The sequence below is a fragment of the Lynx canadensis genome, chromosome F2, assembly GCF_007474595.2.
Source record: "Lynx canadensis isolate LIC74 chromosome F2, mLynCan4.pri.v2, whole genome shotgun sequence".
Taxonomy (NCBI): Eukaryota; Metazoa; Chordata; class Mammalia; order Carnivora; family Felidae; genus Lynx; species Lynx canadensis.
The window spans coordinates 28,802,647-28,823,805 of NC_044320.2; the positions used below are offsets into that span (position 1 = coordinate 28,802,647).

Consider the following 21,159-nt stretch of genomic DNA (forward strand, 5'->3'; position numbering starts at 1 on the left):
TGAAGCAGAAAATTGTTAATACTTAAAAATTGGGCAGAAAAAAATTACACCCATAAAAATGGAATTAGAAAGATACTGGTAGCCTCCTCTAGTAAAAATGAATGAAATTTGTTATACAAAGAACAGTATTGTATCTGGAAGTGATCTTGATTTAACCCTGTCACTTTGGGATAGGTTGCTTAAATGATTTTTCAAAGTCGGACTTACTAGCTACTTATTGTCAGCACTGTCCTAAAGCTGAGACCTGCTTAGACCTAAACTAGTGCTACTGGACAGATGACGTTTTATTTTAGCACAATATGACATATATGAAGTACACTCCTCACACTTAATTCCAAGCTGTGCCCATTAGGAGGCCTCATTGTTTTGTTTTGTTTTTTCAAATTTTTATTTAAATTTTAGTTAACATATAGTGTAATACTGGTTTAAGTAGTAGAATTTAGCGATTCATCACTTACATACAATACCTACTACAAGTGCCCTCCTTAATGCCCATCACCCACTTAGCCTACCCCCCACCCATCTCCCTCTGTCAACCCTGTTTGTTAATGGTTTGTTTCCCTCTCTCTCTCTCTCTCTTTTTTTCCCCCTTTCCCCTATGTTCATCTATTTCGTTTCTTAAGGAGCCCTCTTTGTTGATAATAATAGCTACTACTAAATGCTTGCTGATTCTCTGCCAGGCATAATGTGTAAGGCTTTACATACATTATATCATTTGACCTTTACACTAAGCCCATGAATTGCTGTTATTATTCTCACTTGATAGGGGAGAAAACTGTTGCTAAAAGCGGTCAAATAACTTACCCAAGGTTCCCAACTGAGGTAAGGACTCAGTCGTACCTTTAATTTACCTCAAAGCTCATGCATCTAAATACTAAAATACTGCATATCTTTAAAGCAGTAAAGGCCTAGTTTTAGCAAAGAAAGGTTACTACTACTTTTATTTTCTTAGGACACTTAACAGCTTTTTGGCTAGGCCATTCTTTTTAATTAACAATAATAAAAACTGACAGAACAATTCAACCAATTATACTGTTACATATTCAAGACAGTCTGAGCTTTATGAGAGAATGAGGTGATTGTACCAAACAACTGAAATATTTTTAGTAGTCTTCTCCTGTTGTCATAATTCCATCCATGTCCATTCATTTTAAGAAACACTGTTTTCTTAAAAAAATAAAAGGTTTAAATTTTTTATTTTTTTCCACAACTCCTGGAATTGGATTCTCTGGTTGTTGGAGCAAGTTGTGGGTTTAGCTTTACCTAACAATAATACAAATATTCTACGTAGGATTAAAAATGGGCAAACTTCACAGTAAAAAGTAGCATAATTACTCCCTAAGGAATGTGTGGCCACCAGTTTAAAGGGCAGCAGAAATATATTGGACTTATCTCATAGGTTAGAGCCAGTTGTGTTTTTTATTCACATTGATTGAACATATGTTCTTATAATTTTTTTAATGTTAACTTATTTGAGAGAGAGAGACAGACAGACAGACAGACAGACAGAAAGCGAACAGGGAAAGAGCAGAGAGAGAGGGAGACACAGAATCCGAAGCAGACTCCAGGCTCTAAGCTGTCCGCACAGAGCCTGACGCGAGGCTAGAACTCACAAACTATGAGATCATGACCTGAGCTGAAGTCTGACGCTTAACCGACTGAGCCACCCAGGCACCCCTATAATTTTTTCAGTAAATCTCCAACATCCTAGAATTAGACTAATAAAGGTATAAATTGTAAGACCCTTCCTCCTACCTGAAGCAATATGTAGGTAGCATTTAGAACAACTTTTCTGTAAGAAGACTCTGCAGCTCCCACACTGTGTTTATCTTCCAGTTCTAGAACTCCCCAAATAATGAGACTTTCCATTGGTGGAATATCTGTGTCTGCTACAATCCATGTTCCTATAAAACAATGCTTTATTATGAGAAATATAACATAATCCATAAACTATTGCCTATAGATAAAAACAATGACAACCTTATCAGTGAGCCTTGGTTTTGAAGTTTGCAACCCTTTTTCCACACAATGACTTATTCTTATCTCTCCCAGGAAATCTGTTATCCTTAATCTTCAGGCTGAAATCCACATAAAACCCAGAAGGCTAGGTCTGGTACCCAGGACACAATAATAGAATCCATCTCTTCACATTTGCTCTTTCCCCAAGGTGTGCTGCTTAAAGGTGGAATGTAACTATTGTCGTATCTATCCTAATGTCACATAAATATAGGCATTTCATTTACTTACATTTATATACTTACCTTCAGGAATAACCACATTTGCCCCTGGGTGAGGTATGGTATAATTATTTTCTCGAGATGATTGCCAAAAAGAATCATTTGACCATAAGCTGAAAAGAGAAGAGAAATGATTCCATTAAGTATTATCTCTATATACTTAATGACCATCTCCTTAGGGTGTACCACTATACTAGATGTTTCGGGGATGACAGAATGTAAATTAGAGAATTTATACATTGTCACTAAGCAGACGAGCTGATAGGTGCAACTGGTAGGACACTTAACACATATGACTACATATACAGCTTTTTTTTTCCTCCATTGAAGAAAACTTCCTTTCTATCTACAATCTGAATCACTTTTTCTCCCACTAAATCCTCATTGTAATACCCTCATTTTGGCTAAGATGTAAATTACTTAATTTCCTTATAAGATTTCACATGACAGAAAGTGAAAAGAAATGTATCCTGGGGCACCTGGGTAGCTTAGTCAGTTAAGCACCCAACTCTTGATTTCAGCCCAGGTCATGATCTTGCAATTCATGAGTTTGAGCCCTGTAATTGGGCTCTGTGTCAGCATGGAACCTGCTTGGGATTCTCTCTCTCTCTCTCTCTCTCTGCCCCTCTCTGGCTCACTCTCTCTTTCTCTTTCTCTCAAAAAATAAAATATTTTTTTTTAAAAAGAAAAGGAATGCATCCTTTGTCCATTTAAAGACCCTTACATGTGGTGCTACTGCATGGGGAAAGGGGAAATAGGATATGGTCAGTTAGATTCTGTGAAGGGAGGGATGGAATTGGCGATGTGAATTGGCAACGATGAGTCAATGAGGTTAAGCCCCTGGGCTGGAGTCAGGGATGGTAGGTGTACAACCAGAGTGAGGGTTATGTTAAACTGAAATAGATATAAAAAGTGCTTTGGGGGAGAGGCAGTCTCCTCTTTTCATCACTATACTTTCCAGAAACCACCTCAAGTCCAAATTGTTGTAAAGAATATTATTATAAAGTTGATGATATTTTCCTACTGGAAAACATTCACAATCAGTGGTTGCTTCCTTAACTAGTAAAAACTTTAAAAATTCTATGATACTAATTCTGGAATTCTAAAAAAGGGTCAATACACAGTTTGGTTAAGAGTGTACTTGTAGTATACATTTGAATTACTAAGTTTTATCATTAAGAAATGTGTTAATCAAAAATTCTGTTATAAAAATTTGTTTTAATAGTTTTAAAAGTGAGGTTAGCAGTTAGACTTACAATAATACATTATTTTTCAAGAAGCAATTTTAGGGAAGGTTTGTTTAAGGTTGTATCTTTCTAACTAAATAACCTGGCCAGCATTGTACAGATTGGATAATTGATTTTATCTAGCTCTTCTCAAGATTAATAGCCTTTCATTCTTACCCCTACCAGCACTATACCATGCATTTTATACATTCTTCTTCTTACTGCCCATTGTTATAATCAATGAAACGAAGCCTAATACTTCTCAAACTAAGCATATGTGTGTTGAATAGCTAGAGCTTTACATCCTAATCTTGAGGTACCAGCTCTGGATCAAGATTCTGTTTGTTTTTACTGATAGTATTATCTGCATAATACTAATTAACAAATCCAATTATAGCCATTTCTAGAAAGCAGAACTCATACTATGAAAGGGAAAAACCCTATTCTAAGACCTATTCACGTAGCATAACAACATATTCCTCTATCACATTCTGGTCTAGACCAATCTAAACCTATTATGTGAGTCATAATGAATATTAATTAAATTTTCAACTATTTTTTCTACCCTAGACTACATAAGGGCTTTTTGGTCAATGTCTCTTACAAAGATGGCCCATGTCTCTTACAAAGCTCTCTAGAGTCTTTTCATGAGCCTTTCTTCACTGCCCCTCTGTAATGCTGACAGAGTAGCAAAAGTGGCCTTTCCAAAATGCAATTTGGAGTATGTTACTTCTCAGCTGAAAATCATTTAAAAGCTTCTACTTCTTTTTTTTTTTTAAATTTTTTTTTCAACATTTATTTATTTTTGGGACAGAGAGAGACAGAGCATGAACGGGGGAGGGGCAGAGAGAGAGGGAGACACAGAATCGGAAACAGGCTCCAGGCTCTGAGCCATCAGCCCAGAGCCCGACGCGGGGCTCGAACTCACGGACCGCGAGATCGTGACCTGGCTGAAGTCGGACGCTTAACCGACTGCGCCACCCAGGCGCCCCAAAAGCTTCTACTTCTTAATACTAACTGCCTGCCTGAGCTGAATGGTCTGATGTCTACCTGTTTCCAACAATATTTCCAGGCTACTCTCTTCTGCTCACCAGGGTCCAGCCATGCTGATTTTCTCTCTGTTCCTAGATATACCACACTCTTTCCCACTTCAGGGCCAAGATGCTTCCTTGGCTTAGAACACTCCTCTCCCACCCTTCCCATGGTCCTCTCTTCCTCACCCTTTGGCTCTCAGCTGGAATTTCCCATCCTTTCTAACCATTCCACCCAAAGGAGGTCCCTGTCATGTTGCTCTCTGTCCCAGCCCCTAACCATTGCCCTTATAACCTTTATTACAACTTACACTCATGTGCTTTATTTTCTCTTTACTTTTTTGTTTCTTTGCTTTCTTTTGTTGGCATCTATCTCTTTGGATAGAATGTGAGTGCAATGAGGGCAGGGACCACATCTTTGTTGTTTACAATGGACTCCCCAATGCTCAGCACAGTGTCTGGGGCATAGCAGGTGCTCAGCACATTTTTTTTAATGATTGGGTTAATATATAAACAAATTCAATTATTCTTTTTGTATAGTAGCTACTGTAGTATGTATTTTGAAATGTAATTCACCTAATAAGAAATATTGAGGCTTACTTGATGCATAGTAGTAGGCTCTTAAGTGCCCACTAAATGTTAGCTTTTATCATCACTAACATTATTTTTATGATTACTTGTCCATAAAGGACAAAAATAACATAAAATCAGGATCATACCTTTAAGGGTCTTAAAGGCTAGTACAGTCATCACATACTAGTTCCATGATGTATGGTAATTGCTATAATACAAGGTAGAGATGACATTTCACATAAGACATAAAGGTAAAGGTCTATGTAAGTTTCAAAGATAGAAAAATCATTTTTAACTAGGAGAATTAACACACATTAGGGAATCAAACATTTGAACTAAAATAAGTTGTATTACAAGATTTGGCCATGACAGTTATTCTAGACAAAGAAGACATGACCTGCTAAGAAAGCATTGGATTAATGAGGAGACTTAGTTTCTGGTGCTATTCTGAAAGTGTCATCAAAAGTTTTGTGATGTCGCATAATTCACTAAAGGTCGTTGGCGCCCGCTTTCTCACATATATAATAAGTGAGTTGGCCTAGCAATCCATATCTAACATTCTGCAAGTTGGAGATTACCAGTAACATTCACACATAATTTTTGTGAGACGTTTCCATTTTCTCATCAGGGTGGTTATAAGGCCCAAGTGAAGTAATGAGTGTGGACATGCCTGGTGACTTACAAGGCATTGTGCAGGTCCAGGGCATTATTTTCTCAACCAAGAGTGAGGTGTGAAAACCGTCAAGTGCTATCAAAGGTATTAACAAACAAAAGGCCTGTATACTTATATGTGGCTGGTCGCTTCCTGGGATTTGGTTTTCTTGATGGGGGATGTACAGGAAAGCAATCCTGGAGAATGCAGCAGTAAGCTTGGAAATTAATAATAACATCTTTCACATCAGGATCCAGGGTCCCAGAAATGGGCTGGCTCTGCTGAAGTTCATTTCTTCCTGACACTGGAGGTGAAGGAAAGTATTTTAAATTAATATGACGATCAGGGCACCTGGGTGGCTCTAGTGGTTAAGTGTCTGGCTTCAGCTCAGTTCCTGATCTCAGGGTTCATGAGTTTGAGTCCCACATCAGGCTGTCTGCTATCAGTGTGGAGCCTGCTTCAGATCATCTGTCTCCCTCTCTCTCTGCTCCTCCTCCCATTTGTGCTCTCTCTCAAAAATAAATAAACATTTAAAAACAATTTTTAAAAACAGTAAATTCATAAGATGACTAAAGAATCTGAATGTAGACAAAACCATGGCGACTTGAAAATATTCTTTAGATAGTAGGTTGGTAGAGCTCAAACATATGCAATACATGTGGAAAAATTCTGATGAAATGCACATGTCTTATTGAGAAGCAGTCAAACTGTATTGACAAAACAAGTATTCTGGAACTCAAAATGTATTCTTAAATATTTATAATTGCCCCAAATAATAAAATAATAAAAATGGAAACGAAATATTTGACAGCTTCCTTTGTACTCATTTCCTCTAATTTTGTGAAATAAATGTCAGGGCCATGTGTAACAGTGTTGGTGTTATCTCAAACATAAAATGTAATTTCTGGGACACCTGGGTGGCTCAGCCAGTTCAGCGTCTAACTCTTAATTTCAGCTCAGGTCATGATCTCAGGGTTGTGGAATCGAGCCCTGTGTAAGACTCTGCACTGAGCATGAAGTCTGCCTAAGATTCTCCCTCCCTCTCTCTCTCTCTCTCTCCCCCTCTGCCCCTCTCCCCACCAGCTCACTTTCATAAATAAATAAATAAATAAATAAATAAATAAATAAATAAATGAATAAATAAAATCATTAAAAAATTCTTGTAAAAAATAAAATGTAAGTTCTTAATTCAACTCAAGGCCCTTTTCTTTTCTTTTCTTTTCTTTTTTTCAATATATGAAGTTTATTGTCAGATTGGTTTCCATACAACACCCAGTGCTCATCCCAAAAGGTGCCCTCCTCAATACCCATCACCCACCCTCCCCTCCCTCCCACACCCCATCAACCCTCAGGTTGTTCTCAGTTTTTAAGAGTCTCTTATGCTTTGGCTCTCTTCCACTCTAACCTCTCTTTTTTTTTTTCCTTCCCCTCCCCCATGAGTTTCTGTTAAGTTTCTCAGGATCCACATAAGAGTGAAACCATATGGTATCTGTCTTTCTCTGTATGGCTTATTTCACTTAGCATAACACTCTCCAGTTCCATCCATGTTGCTACAAAGGGCCATATTTCGTTCTTTCTCATTGCCACGTAGTACTCCATTGTGTATATAAACCACAATTTTTTTTTATCCATTCCTCAGTTGATGGACATTTAGGCTCTTTCCATAATTTGGCTATTGTTGAGAGTGCTGCTATAAATATTGGGGTACAAGTGCCCCTATGCATCAGTACTCCTGTATCCCTTGGATAAATTCCTAGCAGTCCTATTGCTGGGTCATAGGGTAGGTCTATTTTAATTTTTTGAGGAACCTCCACACTGCTTTCCAGAGTGGCTGCACCAATTTGCATTCCCACCAACAGTGCAAGAGGGTTCCTGTTTCTCCATATCCTCTCCAGCATCTATAGTCTCCTGATTTGTTCATTTTGTCAAGGCCCTTTTCAACATAAATTCAGTCTCTAATCCTTTCACTCAGCAAACATTTCTTGATTCCTGCTATATGCAGGACACTGTATGGCATATTTGCTCATTAAGCTATTTTTCTCTTCCTTTAGACAAAGCATTAGATAAAAGAATCACTCTGCCCAATGAACACATACCCAAGTAATACAGAGTACTTGTGTTTGCTTCAAGGTGCCAGTCTCCATTCTTGCTAGTATTCCAACTCAACGGATTTGAAGAGCCATTCCTCATATCAAGAACATTAAACATATCAGGATTTTGAGTGAAGTTATGAGATATGATTACATAGTCTTCTTCCTATAAAAGTTTTCCCCAAAATATGATTTCTTTTATATGGTAATATCCTACATAATATACATTAATTTTGATGAGATACACATTAATTTTGATGACATATAGATACAGCTTATATTAAGACTTAAGTTGTGGTTTTAGTTTGTCATTTTGCATTCATATTTTGTTTAGTAACATTTACACATTTATGGAAATAATGCTAACTATATCCTAAAGCAACAAAATTCTTTCTCTCTCTCTCTCTCTCTCTCTGTATATGTATACACATACACACATATCTAGAGAATATTTTATTTCTATAATTTTTGAAACATTTAAAACAATGATAGGTATTGTTTTTGGCTACACGTATGTAGTATAAGTAGAAGAATATGAATCCCAATTCAGGATACTGTTTATCACCAGAGGTGGAAAGTGGGGGAATAAGATTAGGGTAAGCCAAACAGGGGACTTCCATTTTATCTAAAAATATTTATTTCTGGGGTGCCTGGGTGGCGCAGTCAGTTAAGCGTCCGACTTCAGCCAGGTCACGATCTCGTGGTCTGTGAGTTCGAGCCCCGCGTCAGGCTCTGGGCTGATGGCTCGGAGCCTGGAGCCTGTTTCCGATTCTGTGTCTCCCTCTCTCTCTGCCCCTCCCCCGTTCATGCTCTGTCTCTCTCTGTCCCAAAAATAAATAAAAAATGTTGAAAAAAAATTAAAAAAATAAAATAAAAATATTTATTTCTTTAAAAAAAATCAAAAGTAAATATACACAGAATGTTAGATTCAGATAGATCTAGGTGGTAGGCATAAAGGACTTGGCCTGTTGTTTTTTGTGTTTGATACATGAAAATACAAATTATAGGAGCACCTGGATGGCTCAGTCGGTTAAGTGTTCACCTTCAGCTCAGGTCATGATCTCGCAGTTCGTGGATTGGAGCCTGGTGTCAGGCTCTATGCTGATAGCTCAGGGCCTGGAGCCTGCCTTGGATTCTGTGTCTCCCTCTCTCTCTGTCCCTCCCCCACTCGTGCTCTGTCTCTTCTCTCAAAAATAAATAAACATTAAAAAATTTTTTAATAATACAAATTATAAAGCCTTTAACTGGTACCTGGAACATAAGCACTCAATAAATGCTAGTTATTGTTACGGTGATAATAAAAGGACACCAGCTTAGTATTATGGGAATATGGCAGAGATTGTTGACTTCGATTCCTACACAAGGTTCCTTTTTTTTGGCTGCTTAGATTCAGGGTGGGTCATGAAGTGTGTGCAGGTCAGCATGTGAGGCAAGCACCTTCCATGCTGCATTCATGTTATATGCAATCATAATTATTAGAAGATGAATTTTATAGCTCTTTACCTTAAATCCATAGAATGTTGATGTATAGGATATGTTGGTTATGTGACCTACATCTTTAAAATACCAGTTAATGTGCTTTGCATTTGGAATCAGAGCCATCCATCCAGACATATGAGTCAGTCGTTTCTTCTGAAAGGGAACAATGCTTGTGCCTATGGCAGAATGCAAAACAAACAAATAATAGTGATCTCTATCTCTAGAAAATTCCTCTTTTTACCAAGAAGTGCAAATGTCAAATATTAGCCAAGTCAACAGAAGTCTCTGAAGAAGTCAACATAGCATTTCATTACTTATATTCTAAATGTCTTTGTTAACTGAAGGCCCCAATGTTTAATATTCCACTTAACTGAAATACAAAATGCTTTCTCACTTGGAATTCTGAACTGAGATGACATCATTATTCCTTAGGGAAAGATAAAATTCAAACATGATGATGATTATGACCACTATGACAAAAGTGTTTAAATATATTAACACAGTTCTTTAAGTATTATTGGTCTAAAATATAATTCTTTTGAGGAGTCCCTAGGTGGCTCAGTTGGTTAAGTGTCTGACTCTAGATTTTGGTTCGGGTCATGATCTCATGGTTCGTGGGATTGAGCCCTGTGCCAGGCTCTGTGCTGACAGCGTGGAGCCTACTTGGGATTCTCTCTCTCCCTCTCTCTCTGTGCCTGCGCTGTGCGTGCATTCTCTCTCTCTCAAAATAAATAAATACATAAATATTTTAAAAAAATATGTACAGTGTTGCTATTCTTTTAAGAACTTAATTCTTCAGGATGCTCCATTTGTAGGGCATGTCAATATAAGTTATAATTCTTTATTAGATTTCCTGTATTTGTTGAGTTAACAAAATCTGAGTAACAAGTACTAATGGTAAGATTTGATTAAAGCTCTTAAGGATCTAGGTTACCACCAGACTTACCATGAACAGTGGCCATGATACCCTAAATTTTGTGAACAACAAACTTGGGACCTAAACTACCTGTTATGAGAAAAAAAATATTTAACTTGGTAATTCTTGTTCATGAGAGAGTGCCTGACAACTTCAGCTAAAGATTTGAAAAGAATTCTTACAATGTAAAGAAGAGATCTATGATTAATTGCTTACATTCTATTTTTTCCATTCCCTTCCCTCTCTCTTGTCATCTCTGATTGAACTTTATGTTAAATTTGCAAACTCTTCCCTTATAAATTTAGGAAGAAGAAGCTAGAAGAAAGACTATAAAATAAACTCTCATCCTTTTTCTTTGGAGAATGAGGCAAAAAAGTTCCAATATTAAGGAGGAACAAATTCATTAATTCTTAGGCTTGTGAATTAGCACTGCATTTAAAAAGGACATGAGCAGAGACCCTGAAAACATACAGTTCCAAATGACCTGCAATGTATGAGCAGAACTATGATGATTTCAATTTTATTCAGTAAGTATTTATTCCTCTCTCTTCCTTAAGTGCAGCGTAGATTCCTCAGGCCTATTGATGTTGGGGGACCAGACACTCATAACCATTTGAAAAGTGCTAGCTGAGTGAGCCTTGCCATCTTGAGCCTCTGGTTGCAGTGCAGAGATCCTGCCCCAGGGAGCTGGCTCTCCTTTCAGCATTTGCTCTGGAATAAACACACATGGAACAACCTGAATTCAACTGTTGGGAGGAGCAGAGCCCAAAGCATCCTAGCCGAGCACAGCCAAGATCACCCAACCCCCAGTCCTCAGACACGAGAGTGAAAACAAGTGATTGTAGATTTAAGCTATTAAGTTTGGGGATAGTCTGTCAGGAAGCAATAGCTGACTTAGATAAGAGTTCATGAAAATCATCCACAACCTCTAGAATTTGCTCTATGTTTGGCAGAACCAACCTCCACCAAAGTTTTTCTGATGCATGGAATTATACTTTAAGCTGAACTTCCTTCATGATTATTTTGTAAATAAAACTAATTATCATTTTTAATAGTTATTTTTGTTTTCTTAATTTTTTTCAGATGCATTCATTTTCAGCATGTTGATTTTAAGCATCTTGGACTGAAATTTGAAATTGATATTTAAAAAAACAGTATTAAAAGTAAGTGTCTCAGATTAATTTGCCATCTGGTCTATAGTATCACTAACAGTGTCAAAAATTAATTTGCCATCTGGTCTAACTTTACATATGAATTCATAAAGATATGTATATTCATACATATATACATAAAGATACACACATCACCATGTATAAGACCCTTTGATAAAGATATCTAAAGATATATGTAAAGTTATATCAAATCTTATTTCCCACTTTTCTAGTATATTTGTTGAACTTTTGATTCATTTAGTATATATATAAAATGAAAACAAGTGATCTTTTTTTTGGTTTTTAATTCTTAGTACTAAGTAATTTTATTTGGATTTAATGGAGATAAATAAAAATAGTCAAATTTGCTTGACTATGAAAATTTATTTATTTTTTATGTCACATTATAAAGGAAAATACCTGGCATGATGTTTTCTCTACTCTGTAATTTGGTCTGGGTACTACAACTAATTCCATTGTAATTCAATGCTTACTGAGTCTCCACTATCGCAATGTCTTGTATTGAGCTATGTGGGTGACAGAAAGATAAATTTATAGATCTTGTCACCAAGGTGTTCAGTTTAGTAATTAAATAAAAATCTTTATTCCTGAAAGGATCAGACAAAACGGCACAGAGAGACTTCACAAGAAAGCTATAGTCTCATAAATTCAGAAATATTAGACTTCTTAAATCAAAAATAAAAACCAACAGGGCACCTGGGTGGTTCTGTCGGTTAAGCGTCCTGCTCTTGGTTTTGGCTCAGGTCATAATCTCACTGTTTGTGGATTTGAGCCCAAGTTGGGCTCCATGCTCACAGCATGGAACCTGCTTGGGAGACTCTCTCTCCTCTCTGCCCCTCCCCCACTCTCTTCCTGTCTCAAAATAAATAAACTTTTAAAAAATGAATAATAACACAAATAAAAACTTCTAAAATCATCACTACCGCCACCACCACCACCACCACCAAAAAACCAACAATGACAAAAAACAAACCCTAAACTACAGACTCAAAATGTTTAAATATTACTACTGAAAAATTGTTAAAGGCATATATATTTTTTATTATGCTGTATATTTAAAATAATTTCCTCAGGGTGGTTTGTACATCTCTGAGTCCTCTGGAAAATTATCTTAGACCACGTTTTATAAAAAGCTAATGTTCAGTCATTAAAGTATTTGAAGATATGATTAAAACTTTTATCATAAGTAACTATTTGATAACATAATAATGGGAAATATTAATGTATTATCTCATCAGACAAAATAGCTTCATTTGCTTTTGGTGTTTTGGTTCCTTTTTGTTTTAGCTTCTCAGTTTTTAATCAGAAGAAAACATTCATAGATACTTTGCTTAAAATATTGTTTATTGTACCACAGTCTCTAAAAGTTTAAGTGATGTTGCTCCATCCCAGACATCTGGTAATCACAAGAAAAGGAATGGCTGCTGGGTTCATGTTTTTAAGCCACTGAGATAGTGGGTATAACCATTACCCAGAGAGTTGCTGTATGACCTTTTCAATTCATAGGAGGAAGAAACTCTAGTAGGAATGTTTTAAAAGTTAAATATAATAACTGATAACATCGTAATAAATGATAAAAGAATTGTTTCGTACTTACTGTTTCCCCTGCAGATCCACTGTCCACTATTCTTCATGAGTTTGGACAGTGGGGAGCAGAGGAAGAAGAGAGGCAGAGAGGAATGTGTAATGAACTCATTAGTCCCCTGACTCTCTCCCTGTGAGGAAGTAGGGGGTTCTCAGTGGGCTCCTGCATCTCTCGACCAAAGGGCACATTCCCATTTAACTTGCTTGTTTGGCTGGTGCAAATGCCAGAGGGATCATGAATAATGACAGCAAATTAATTCAACCTAGTCAGGTAATGATGTCAAGCTCATCTGATATTCCAGGTATGATATCATTACTAAAACAAATCGGTGAATCAATAATCCCTGGCACCTGGTGTACAGCTATTTACCTAGCAAATGCCCCTCCAACCCATTTCAATCAACAAATATAATCAAAAGGCTCTGCCTTCACTAGCAGGGACAACAGTGTATTTTTACCGTCTTGCTCCAAGGACTGTGTCAACTTTCCTACTCTCTGTAGTAATATTATCTGGAGGTTCCTTGAGCAGCAGAACATCATGCTGGTCCATGCATTTATTCCATATCCTCACATGCCCATTTTGGGTGTGTTATTTGTTTCCTGCCTGATAATGACTAATAAAAATATTATAATTTTTCCATGTTCCAAATAGCGAGTGACAACTCAAAAAGATGATGATGAAAATAGAAAAATATTTAAGTTACTAGTTTAAACGATTGTATTCCACTTACCAAAAGAGTCTGAGAGAACCACATCCTTTTCAAGCAGAGATACTGGAGAAGGCTTGTTGAATGCCAAACGGTGGAAGCTGACTGAGGCGTCACAGACAGCCCCAGGGAACCCAATGCTCCACTCGGCTTCTTGTGTGCAGTGGGAAGGGTCCAGCAATGAGCTGTATGGAATGACAGTGTGTCCTCTGTGACCTAGGAGATGGACATAAACAGAATGTTTCCTGTATCATGTTAGAAAACTAAAAAAACCAACAAAACCCCAAACTGTCTACAACATATAGCTACTGTGACCCATAGTACCAGTAACAAAATCTAAAAGTCCTGGTAATTTATTTTTTTGGCATGGGGGAATAGGACCTCATATGGAAGCTTTGCAGTGGATTCTTTGGTTAGGGAGATTATTGTAGATGTAGATGAAACACAGGATCTGAAGAATACATGAGAGCCAAATAAGGATGGGAAACAGGATAAGTAACTTACTCAAGGATACACAGAAGGATTCAAACCCAGGAAGTCTGACCATAGAGCCTGTACTCTTAACCAATGGACTGCCAACTACCATTAAATACCCAAGCTGAATGAATTAGATACTAATAAAGGTTATACAAATTTTTATAAATGAGAATCACCCAAATGTTCTCCCTCTAAAAGCCACAATTAGAACAACAGTCAAAAGTCAACAACTATAGTTGAGAACTCAGTCTATTTGAATATTGAGATGAATCTTTTTCCATCTTACAAAGTCTTTCAAAAGTAAATTGTTAATATCTGTAGATTTACTTGTCAATGATCTCTTAAAGAATTATGCAGAATCCCACACATAATCCTTGTGATCTTATTTAGACAAATATATCATTAAAATGTGTACAGATACTAAACTGCAGAAATTATGAATATTTACAGAAAATGTGGCATACTCTATGTTGAATTTTGTACTACAGTTAACATATTCTTTGAACTAATTTCAAATTCAGAATTTAGAGTGGTAAGAAAAGGACTGGGGAGCCTGGGTGGTTCAGTCGGTTAAGTGTCTGACTTTGGCTCAGGTCACGATCTTACGGTTTGTGAGTTTGAGCCCCACATCCTGCTCTGTGCTGACAGCTCGGAGCCTGGAGCCTGCTTCGAATTCTGTGTCTCCCTCTCTCTCTGCCCCTCCCCTGTTCGCACTCTGTCTCTCTCTCTCAAAAATAAATAAATGTTAAAAAATTTAAAAAAAAGGAAAGAGTTAACAGTAGCCCTGTAACTAATTCCTTTCTTTTACAGTATTTTAGCAGGATATTTCTAGTTTGCTTACATTGCTTATGTAAATAAACCTGGAATATATACATTGATGGGGCATGATTAGCTTAGAGAATTTGGGTAATCATGTAAACAGTTTCTTATCTGTATAATTAACTGAATATAAAATGAATAAGCAAAAAATTTCCCTTTGTGGTCAAAGTTCCCATAAATATTCCTCAAAATTTGCTGTTAATCCAAACCAAAGTGCAAATGCAAGAGAAAAAAAAAAAGGATAAAGGATATTTTTAAAGGCTATACCTGACAATTTGGGCTTCTTCCACAAAAAGAGTGTCTCATCTGTGCCTAGTGCTGACCTATATCCTTAAATCATTGCCAAAGTTTGATGCTGGGTAAGATCTGTGATTCATGTGAGTCTGCTTTGACAGTTCAACTCTCTGTGTAAACATAAACATTTCCAATGTATATTACCAGATGAGAATATAACATTACCTGTAAGTGAACCATCAACATCAATCAGTACCACTTCATGTTCCCATCGAAAGCCAGCCTTGTTTGGTGTGTGAAAATACTGGATATCAACAAATTTTGCACTCCAACCTCCACATTTTTCATTACAAACTCCAGTGATGGATGTCACTCCCAAAGCTGCACAGTTGGGACGGTCAAAGTTCATAAAGTGTACAGAAGATACAGTCAAGCCTTCACTAAATGGGAGAACCAGGCCTTTCCTTGTGCAAAATGCAGACCCCATTCCCAGTTCATCAAGATGCCCAACTATTTTGGCATTTTTAATCACTGCTCCATTGGTTTCACCCCATCCCCCAACATAAGGAGCCAGAATCCTCTTGGTCTCGATTCCAGCCTCATAATTATTTACCATCACAAAGTTATGGAACTGAAGGGCTCCTCCATTGACCCATTCAGCTCCTTTTTCACAGTTCCAAGTAGTAAGTGAATTAAATATCGCAGGCACTGGCACTGTAGAAGTACAAGATCCTGTTTGCATGGGGAAATATTCTTCAAATATCCATAGTCCAAACCAGCCTTGAGAATGAACAGTGTTGTTAAAGAATTCTCCAAGAGGAACTCTTTTTTGGCAAATGTTTCGGTCATAGGATGGCCCATCAGGATGGTTGTTCATTCGGTACCAAAAGCCAAAGTGAGTGCCTCCAGCAGCCGCATTGTGTCGTATGGTGTTGTTTGGGTTGGTTACCCAAAATGCAGCTGGGGTCACATCATCATTCAAAAGACTAGTACTTTGTTGCACAAAGACTGCCAAGTTATATTGCAAAATATTGCCATGTTCAATACCATCTTCTATAAAAAATGCTCCTCCCTTGATATCATATATAATATTCCACTCAACCAGCAGGTGATGTGTGTTATGGATAGTAACAGCTCTGTTATAGGCCTGGTGAATTGCACAGCCTCTTACATAAGATGTAAATTGCAAATCTCCGAGCAGGTGCCAATGAATTGGATATCGCCCCAACCGGAAAGCCTGGCCAGCATGGAATATCTGTCAAGCCCAGAAATCATAGCTATTTAGTGATACACATAGACGCATAATTTGCCTGGCTTATATTTTCTTGTTTCATAACAATCTCCAATTTTATATTAATTATTATCAATACATTTATATCTGCCATATTATTCATGTTTATCCTTCAAATCTGTTATGTGACCTTCAATCCACATTGTTTTATTCAATATATAACAGCCCATACTTGTTACCAAATGAATGAATGAACAAAAGCCATCTCTGAATCTTGTTTTTCACCTCAATCTATTACTAAACTTCCATGTTTGGCAATATAAAACCTTTCAAAGACTTATTTTTCTCCTTCACTCTGATTCTTATATAATAATAACAAATATTTCTTGAATGTTTACCGATTGCCAGATATTGTGCTGTGTCCTATATGCATGATCAATCTTTACCACAGCCCTACAAGGTAGCCATTTGTCACCAACTTCACTTTACAGATGAAGTTTACGATGGCTAAGAATCTTGTTCATGGTCATAAAACTCCATTTAAACTCCATTAAAGGTGGTCTGATTCTAGGTTGGTGCTTTTATTAACCACTGTGCTGTGCTTTCTTTCGGTAGGTCTATAATCCATTAATTTAATACAGAGGATACCAGTGTGTGGGAGTGCGTGTGCAAGTGTGCGGGTGTAATATGATCCCATAATGTTAGAAAAAATATTAGGGCATCTATTTATTTTCATTTTTCATCTAAAAATAAAAAAACTATTACTAATAATCAATACACAGATCGACCCTGACCTTATTTAGTCCATATCTCAGATGTCACATATGTGTAACATATCCTAGAAAGAGGGAGATACAGGTGTTGCCTCTACCACCCTTAATACGTTGTTTGCAGTCTAGGTGTCTCCAATTTAATAGATTTATGGATTTTACTATTCCTCTCTCTCTCACACACACCCTCTCTCCCTCCCTCCCTTCCTTCCATCATTTCATCCTTCCTATCCTCCTCCCTTTTACTGAACATCTGATAAAAACTGTGCTAAATTTTGATTATATAGACTGAATATGAGTAAGTTACAGAGGGGCTCCTAATCTCCTGGGGATAACTTGCGTATTTATTCATTTTTTCACAAATTGGTTACATTAACAATCAGTTGAGAACCTGCTGTATGTCAAGCACAGTTTCAGCTACAGGACAATCAGTAGAAAACCAGAAACACAAAATCTCTGAACTAATTGAGTTTATGTTCTAGGGAGAGAGATTGAAAATAGATATATATATGTCAGGAGCTATGAGTAAATGAAGGAAAACAGGTTTGGGCAGTTATTTCAAATAAAGACAGTAAGGAAAGGCCTCTCTTAAGGGAGGACATTTGAGAAAGACACCTGACCGAAATGAATGTGAGCCATACAAGCATTTGCTGGAGGAGCATTCCAAGCAAAAAGAAGAGCAAATGCAAAGAACCTGAGACAGAAATGTGCTTGACAAGGAGGCCCATGCAGCTAGCATGGCATGAGCCTGGGTAGAGTCACAGGAGATAAAGTCAGAGGCAAGCTGGGGGACAGATCGTGTGGGTCCTATGGGAAGGACTTGGGCTTTTTGTTTTAGGTGTAACATAAAGCCATTGGAACAGGGTGCAGCAAGATCTGATTTATACTTTAAAAAGTTTATTTGGCTGTGGCATGGAGATTCTATTGGAGAAAGGGTGGAAGCACGGTGACCAGTTAGGAGGGAATCATAGTAGTCCAGATGAGAGGGGACGGTGGCTTGGGTGAGGGACTGGGTGGCAGTAGTGGAGGGAGAGTGGATGCAGGTCATTATATTTTGTAGGCTGTGTGGGTAGAACTTGCTGACGAATTTTATGTGGGGTGTGAGAAAAAGAAACAAAATTTTGGCATGATTAAATGGGTGAATAATTGGGTGTATCAAAATTGTCTGTTTACTTCTCTGTCTCCTCTACCAGATCATAAGCAGCATCTGGTCAACAGCAGGAGTTCAGTGCTTAGTCACTGCCATGGATAACTTTTGGCAAACCACTGTGATTTACTAACAATGCGTCTTACCTCTACGTATTCTATTCTTCCAGTTACCATATTAGCACCAGGGACAGGAGCATGAAACATAATGCAGCCTCCAAACTGGTCACTTCCTATTTCTTCTCCAAACTTTCCCTGGAAGCATGTCTGTGTAGCAAATTCACCTTGAAAAATATTTTTTAAGATATCATAAAGAAAAACCATGGCAAAATCCTTTAATTATATAGATCCCCCATACCTAATTATACCTTTTTATTCATACATAATTTTAATCTCATCCTGGGATATAATTATTTGCATTCACATCATTTCCTCCTCTATCTCGTTCACCTTTGCATTCCCTAAGGTACCTATTACAGCATTTTTCAAAGATACTAAATAAATATTTGACTGGTTAAATTAATACTAATAAAGATATTTTTTCTTACTATCTCTGAAGCTTTGCCCCAATATTTGGAGATTAACATAATGCAAATCCTATATTTGTATAGCACTAGAATATGCATATTGCCACTTAATTCCTGTAACTACAGTAAGTGGGCAGAACGGGAAATATTCTTATTTTAAACAGGATGATATTAGGTTTCATGAACTGGAATCAGAATGTAGGTTATTTGACACTGAATCCAGAGAGCCTTTTCTAATATAACCCACTGAAGTCTATCTTTAAACCATATTTCTTAATATTTAACTATACATCATATTGTAATGGTATTTTTATTACATAAAAGCATCTATCTATCTATCATCTCTCTATCTATATATACATGCATACACACACAGGCACACATATAAGAACTGTGGTAAGCTATGGAATCATTTCTTGTCTAATGACACTTGAGTGGAAGAGACATGTCTCTTCAGGACCAAAGTGATTAACTGATATTGCCTGACACCCTGGCCATCCCATTGCCTTGTCCCAGAGATCACAGAGGCCTATGTTGAGGTGGAGTCTCCATCAGCCTATATCCTAGAATCATAACAATGAGCATATTGGACACGTGCAGCGTGAGTGAGAAATAAACCTTTCTCATTTTAAAGAGAAATGCCATTTGAGGTTTATTTAGTACTAGAGCATAACCTAGTATGCTCTTTCAACAGCAGTTTTTAACTGGGGGTGATTTTTCTCCCAGGGAGCACTTTTACAATGTCTGGAAACAATTTACAAGCTGACACACTCAGGTTGCTAAAATTACCAGTGTCAAATCCATCAGGACATGCTGGAATTTTGTGATTCCACTCCATAGTATCAGATCCTCTTATTAAAATATTCCTTGTGAGAATTCCAACTTCTGCTCTTGCTTCAAACAGAGTTCCATCAGGGAGTGTGACAGTGATTCCTAAGTGTGTGTAGTTCAGCGGGTCAGTGAGCACTACGTTTGTGCCATCAGCAGATACGGATGCAATGGTGCGTTTTTCATTCTCTCGTTGACCGTGTCTGTAAAAATTTCAACAAAAACCTTTCCAGATTAATCTAAATCAACATAATCTTGTTTCAGTGCATTTGTTTTATGCTCTCTGAACACTCCCTCTATAAACTAGGAAATTTTTAAATGTCTTACAACATTCTGAAGAGGAATTCGAAAATGGTGTTTAACTCTTTCTTAGAGTGAGCAAATTTTACAAATGCATTTCAATTAAATAAATATGTTCCCAGTGCTGCAGTTGTTTAGAGAGAACTGGACTAATTCCTATAAAGTATTCACATAAGCCATTCACTTAAAACTTTGAAGATCACACTCAGTGGTCCTCCACTGCGCATGATTATATCTGCCCATGAGACATTTGGCAATGCCTGTCACATTTTCGGCTGTCACAAATGGGGGTCCGACTGGCATCTAGTGGGGAGTGGCTATGGATATTTCTAAACATCCTATAACACAAGGGGCTGCCCCACACAAGAAAGACTTGTCAGGCCCAACGTGTCAACAGTGCTGAGGTTGATAAGCCATTGGAAGTTTCTGAGTAGGGAAAAGACAAGACTGAGGGGAAGTGTATGAAGCCTTATTTCTACCACTTCTTCAAAACACCTCCAATTCCAGCCACAGTGAAAGGACCTCTCGATTCTATAATATACTCACTCATGTATTCAGTCATTCAGCAAACATTTATTGAGTGTCTAGCTGGTTTTCTAGGCACAGAGTGAAGGATGCCAAGTAGAAAGTACCCCTGACTTTACAGAGACGTGTGTGCCCGTGCCTGATTGTATATTATCTACCAAAGTGTGTGACTGATGTTTTCAACAGAGGTAAGGTTAGGGGAGTTATTTCTGTGTCTTCCTGACCTTCCCTTTTGACTCATCTCTCCCTTGGCAAATCTTTTTCCTCTTTTAAATACTAGTTCAAATGACAACGTCACATGCAAACTGGGTAAAAAGACACCTCTCTCAACTTTCCCAGCCCTTCTGGATTCCCAACACACTCTATCTCATGCCCTGTCAGTGCCCACCATTGCCACACTGCGGGCCCATCATGTCTGCTGTGGCTCTCCTATCTGCTTCTTCGTCCCTTCCACTACCTGGCTGCTCCTGCAGGTAAGGCACCCAGAGGTTAAGTCATTTTGTGTGCTGAGCACTTAGTACAGTGCCTGTCACAACTCAGGAACAGTGTTTGATTGATTTCACAAATTAATGCAGAACGAATTAGTGAGGGGAGGAAAATAGAGGAGTGGAGCCCACATCGGAAGGTGATGTAAT

General features: G+C 37.6%; 1 protein-coding gene across 1 annotated transcript in view; it reads right to left on the bottom strand.

The window, feature by feature from the left end:
• Positions 1-21,159, bottom strand: part of PKHD1L1 (PKHD1 like 1) — a 165,880-nt gene that overhangs the window by 59,597 nt on the left and 85,124 nt on the right. Inside the window, exons 47-55 of the mRNA XM_030303954.2 lie at positions 19,661-19,902; positions 18,492-18,628; positions 15,423-16,452; positions 13,692-13,883; positions 9,313-9,464; positions 7,816-7,975; positions 5,852-6,023; positions 2,262-2,350; positions 1,756-1,904 (exon numbers count right to left, since the gene is read on the bottom strand). Coding sequence (XP_030159814.1) covers positions 1,756-1,904; positions 2,262-2,350; positions 5,852-6,023; positions 7,816-7,975; positions 9,313-9,464; positions 13,692-13,883; positions 15,423-16,452; positions 18,492-18,628; positions 19,661-19,902 — 2,323 coding nt within the window. The remainder of the gene's footprint in view (positions 1-1,755; positions 1,905-2,261; positions 2,351-5,851; positions 6,024-7,815; positions 7,976-9,312; positions 9,465-13,691; positions 13,884-15,422; positions 16,453-18,491; positions 18,629-19,660; positions 19,903-21,159) is intronic.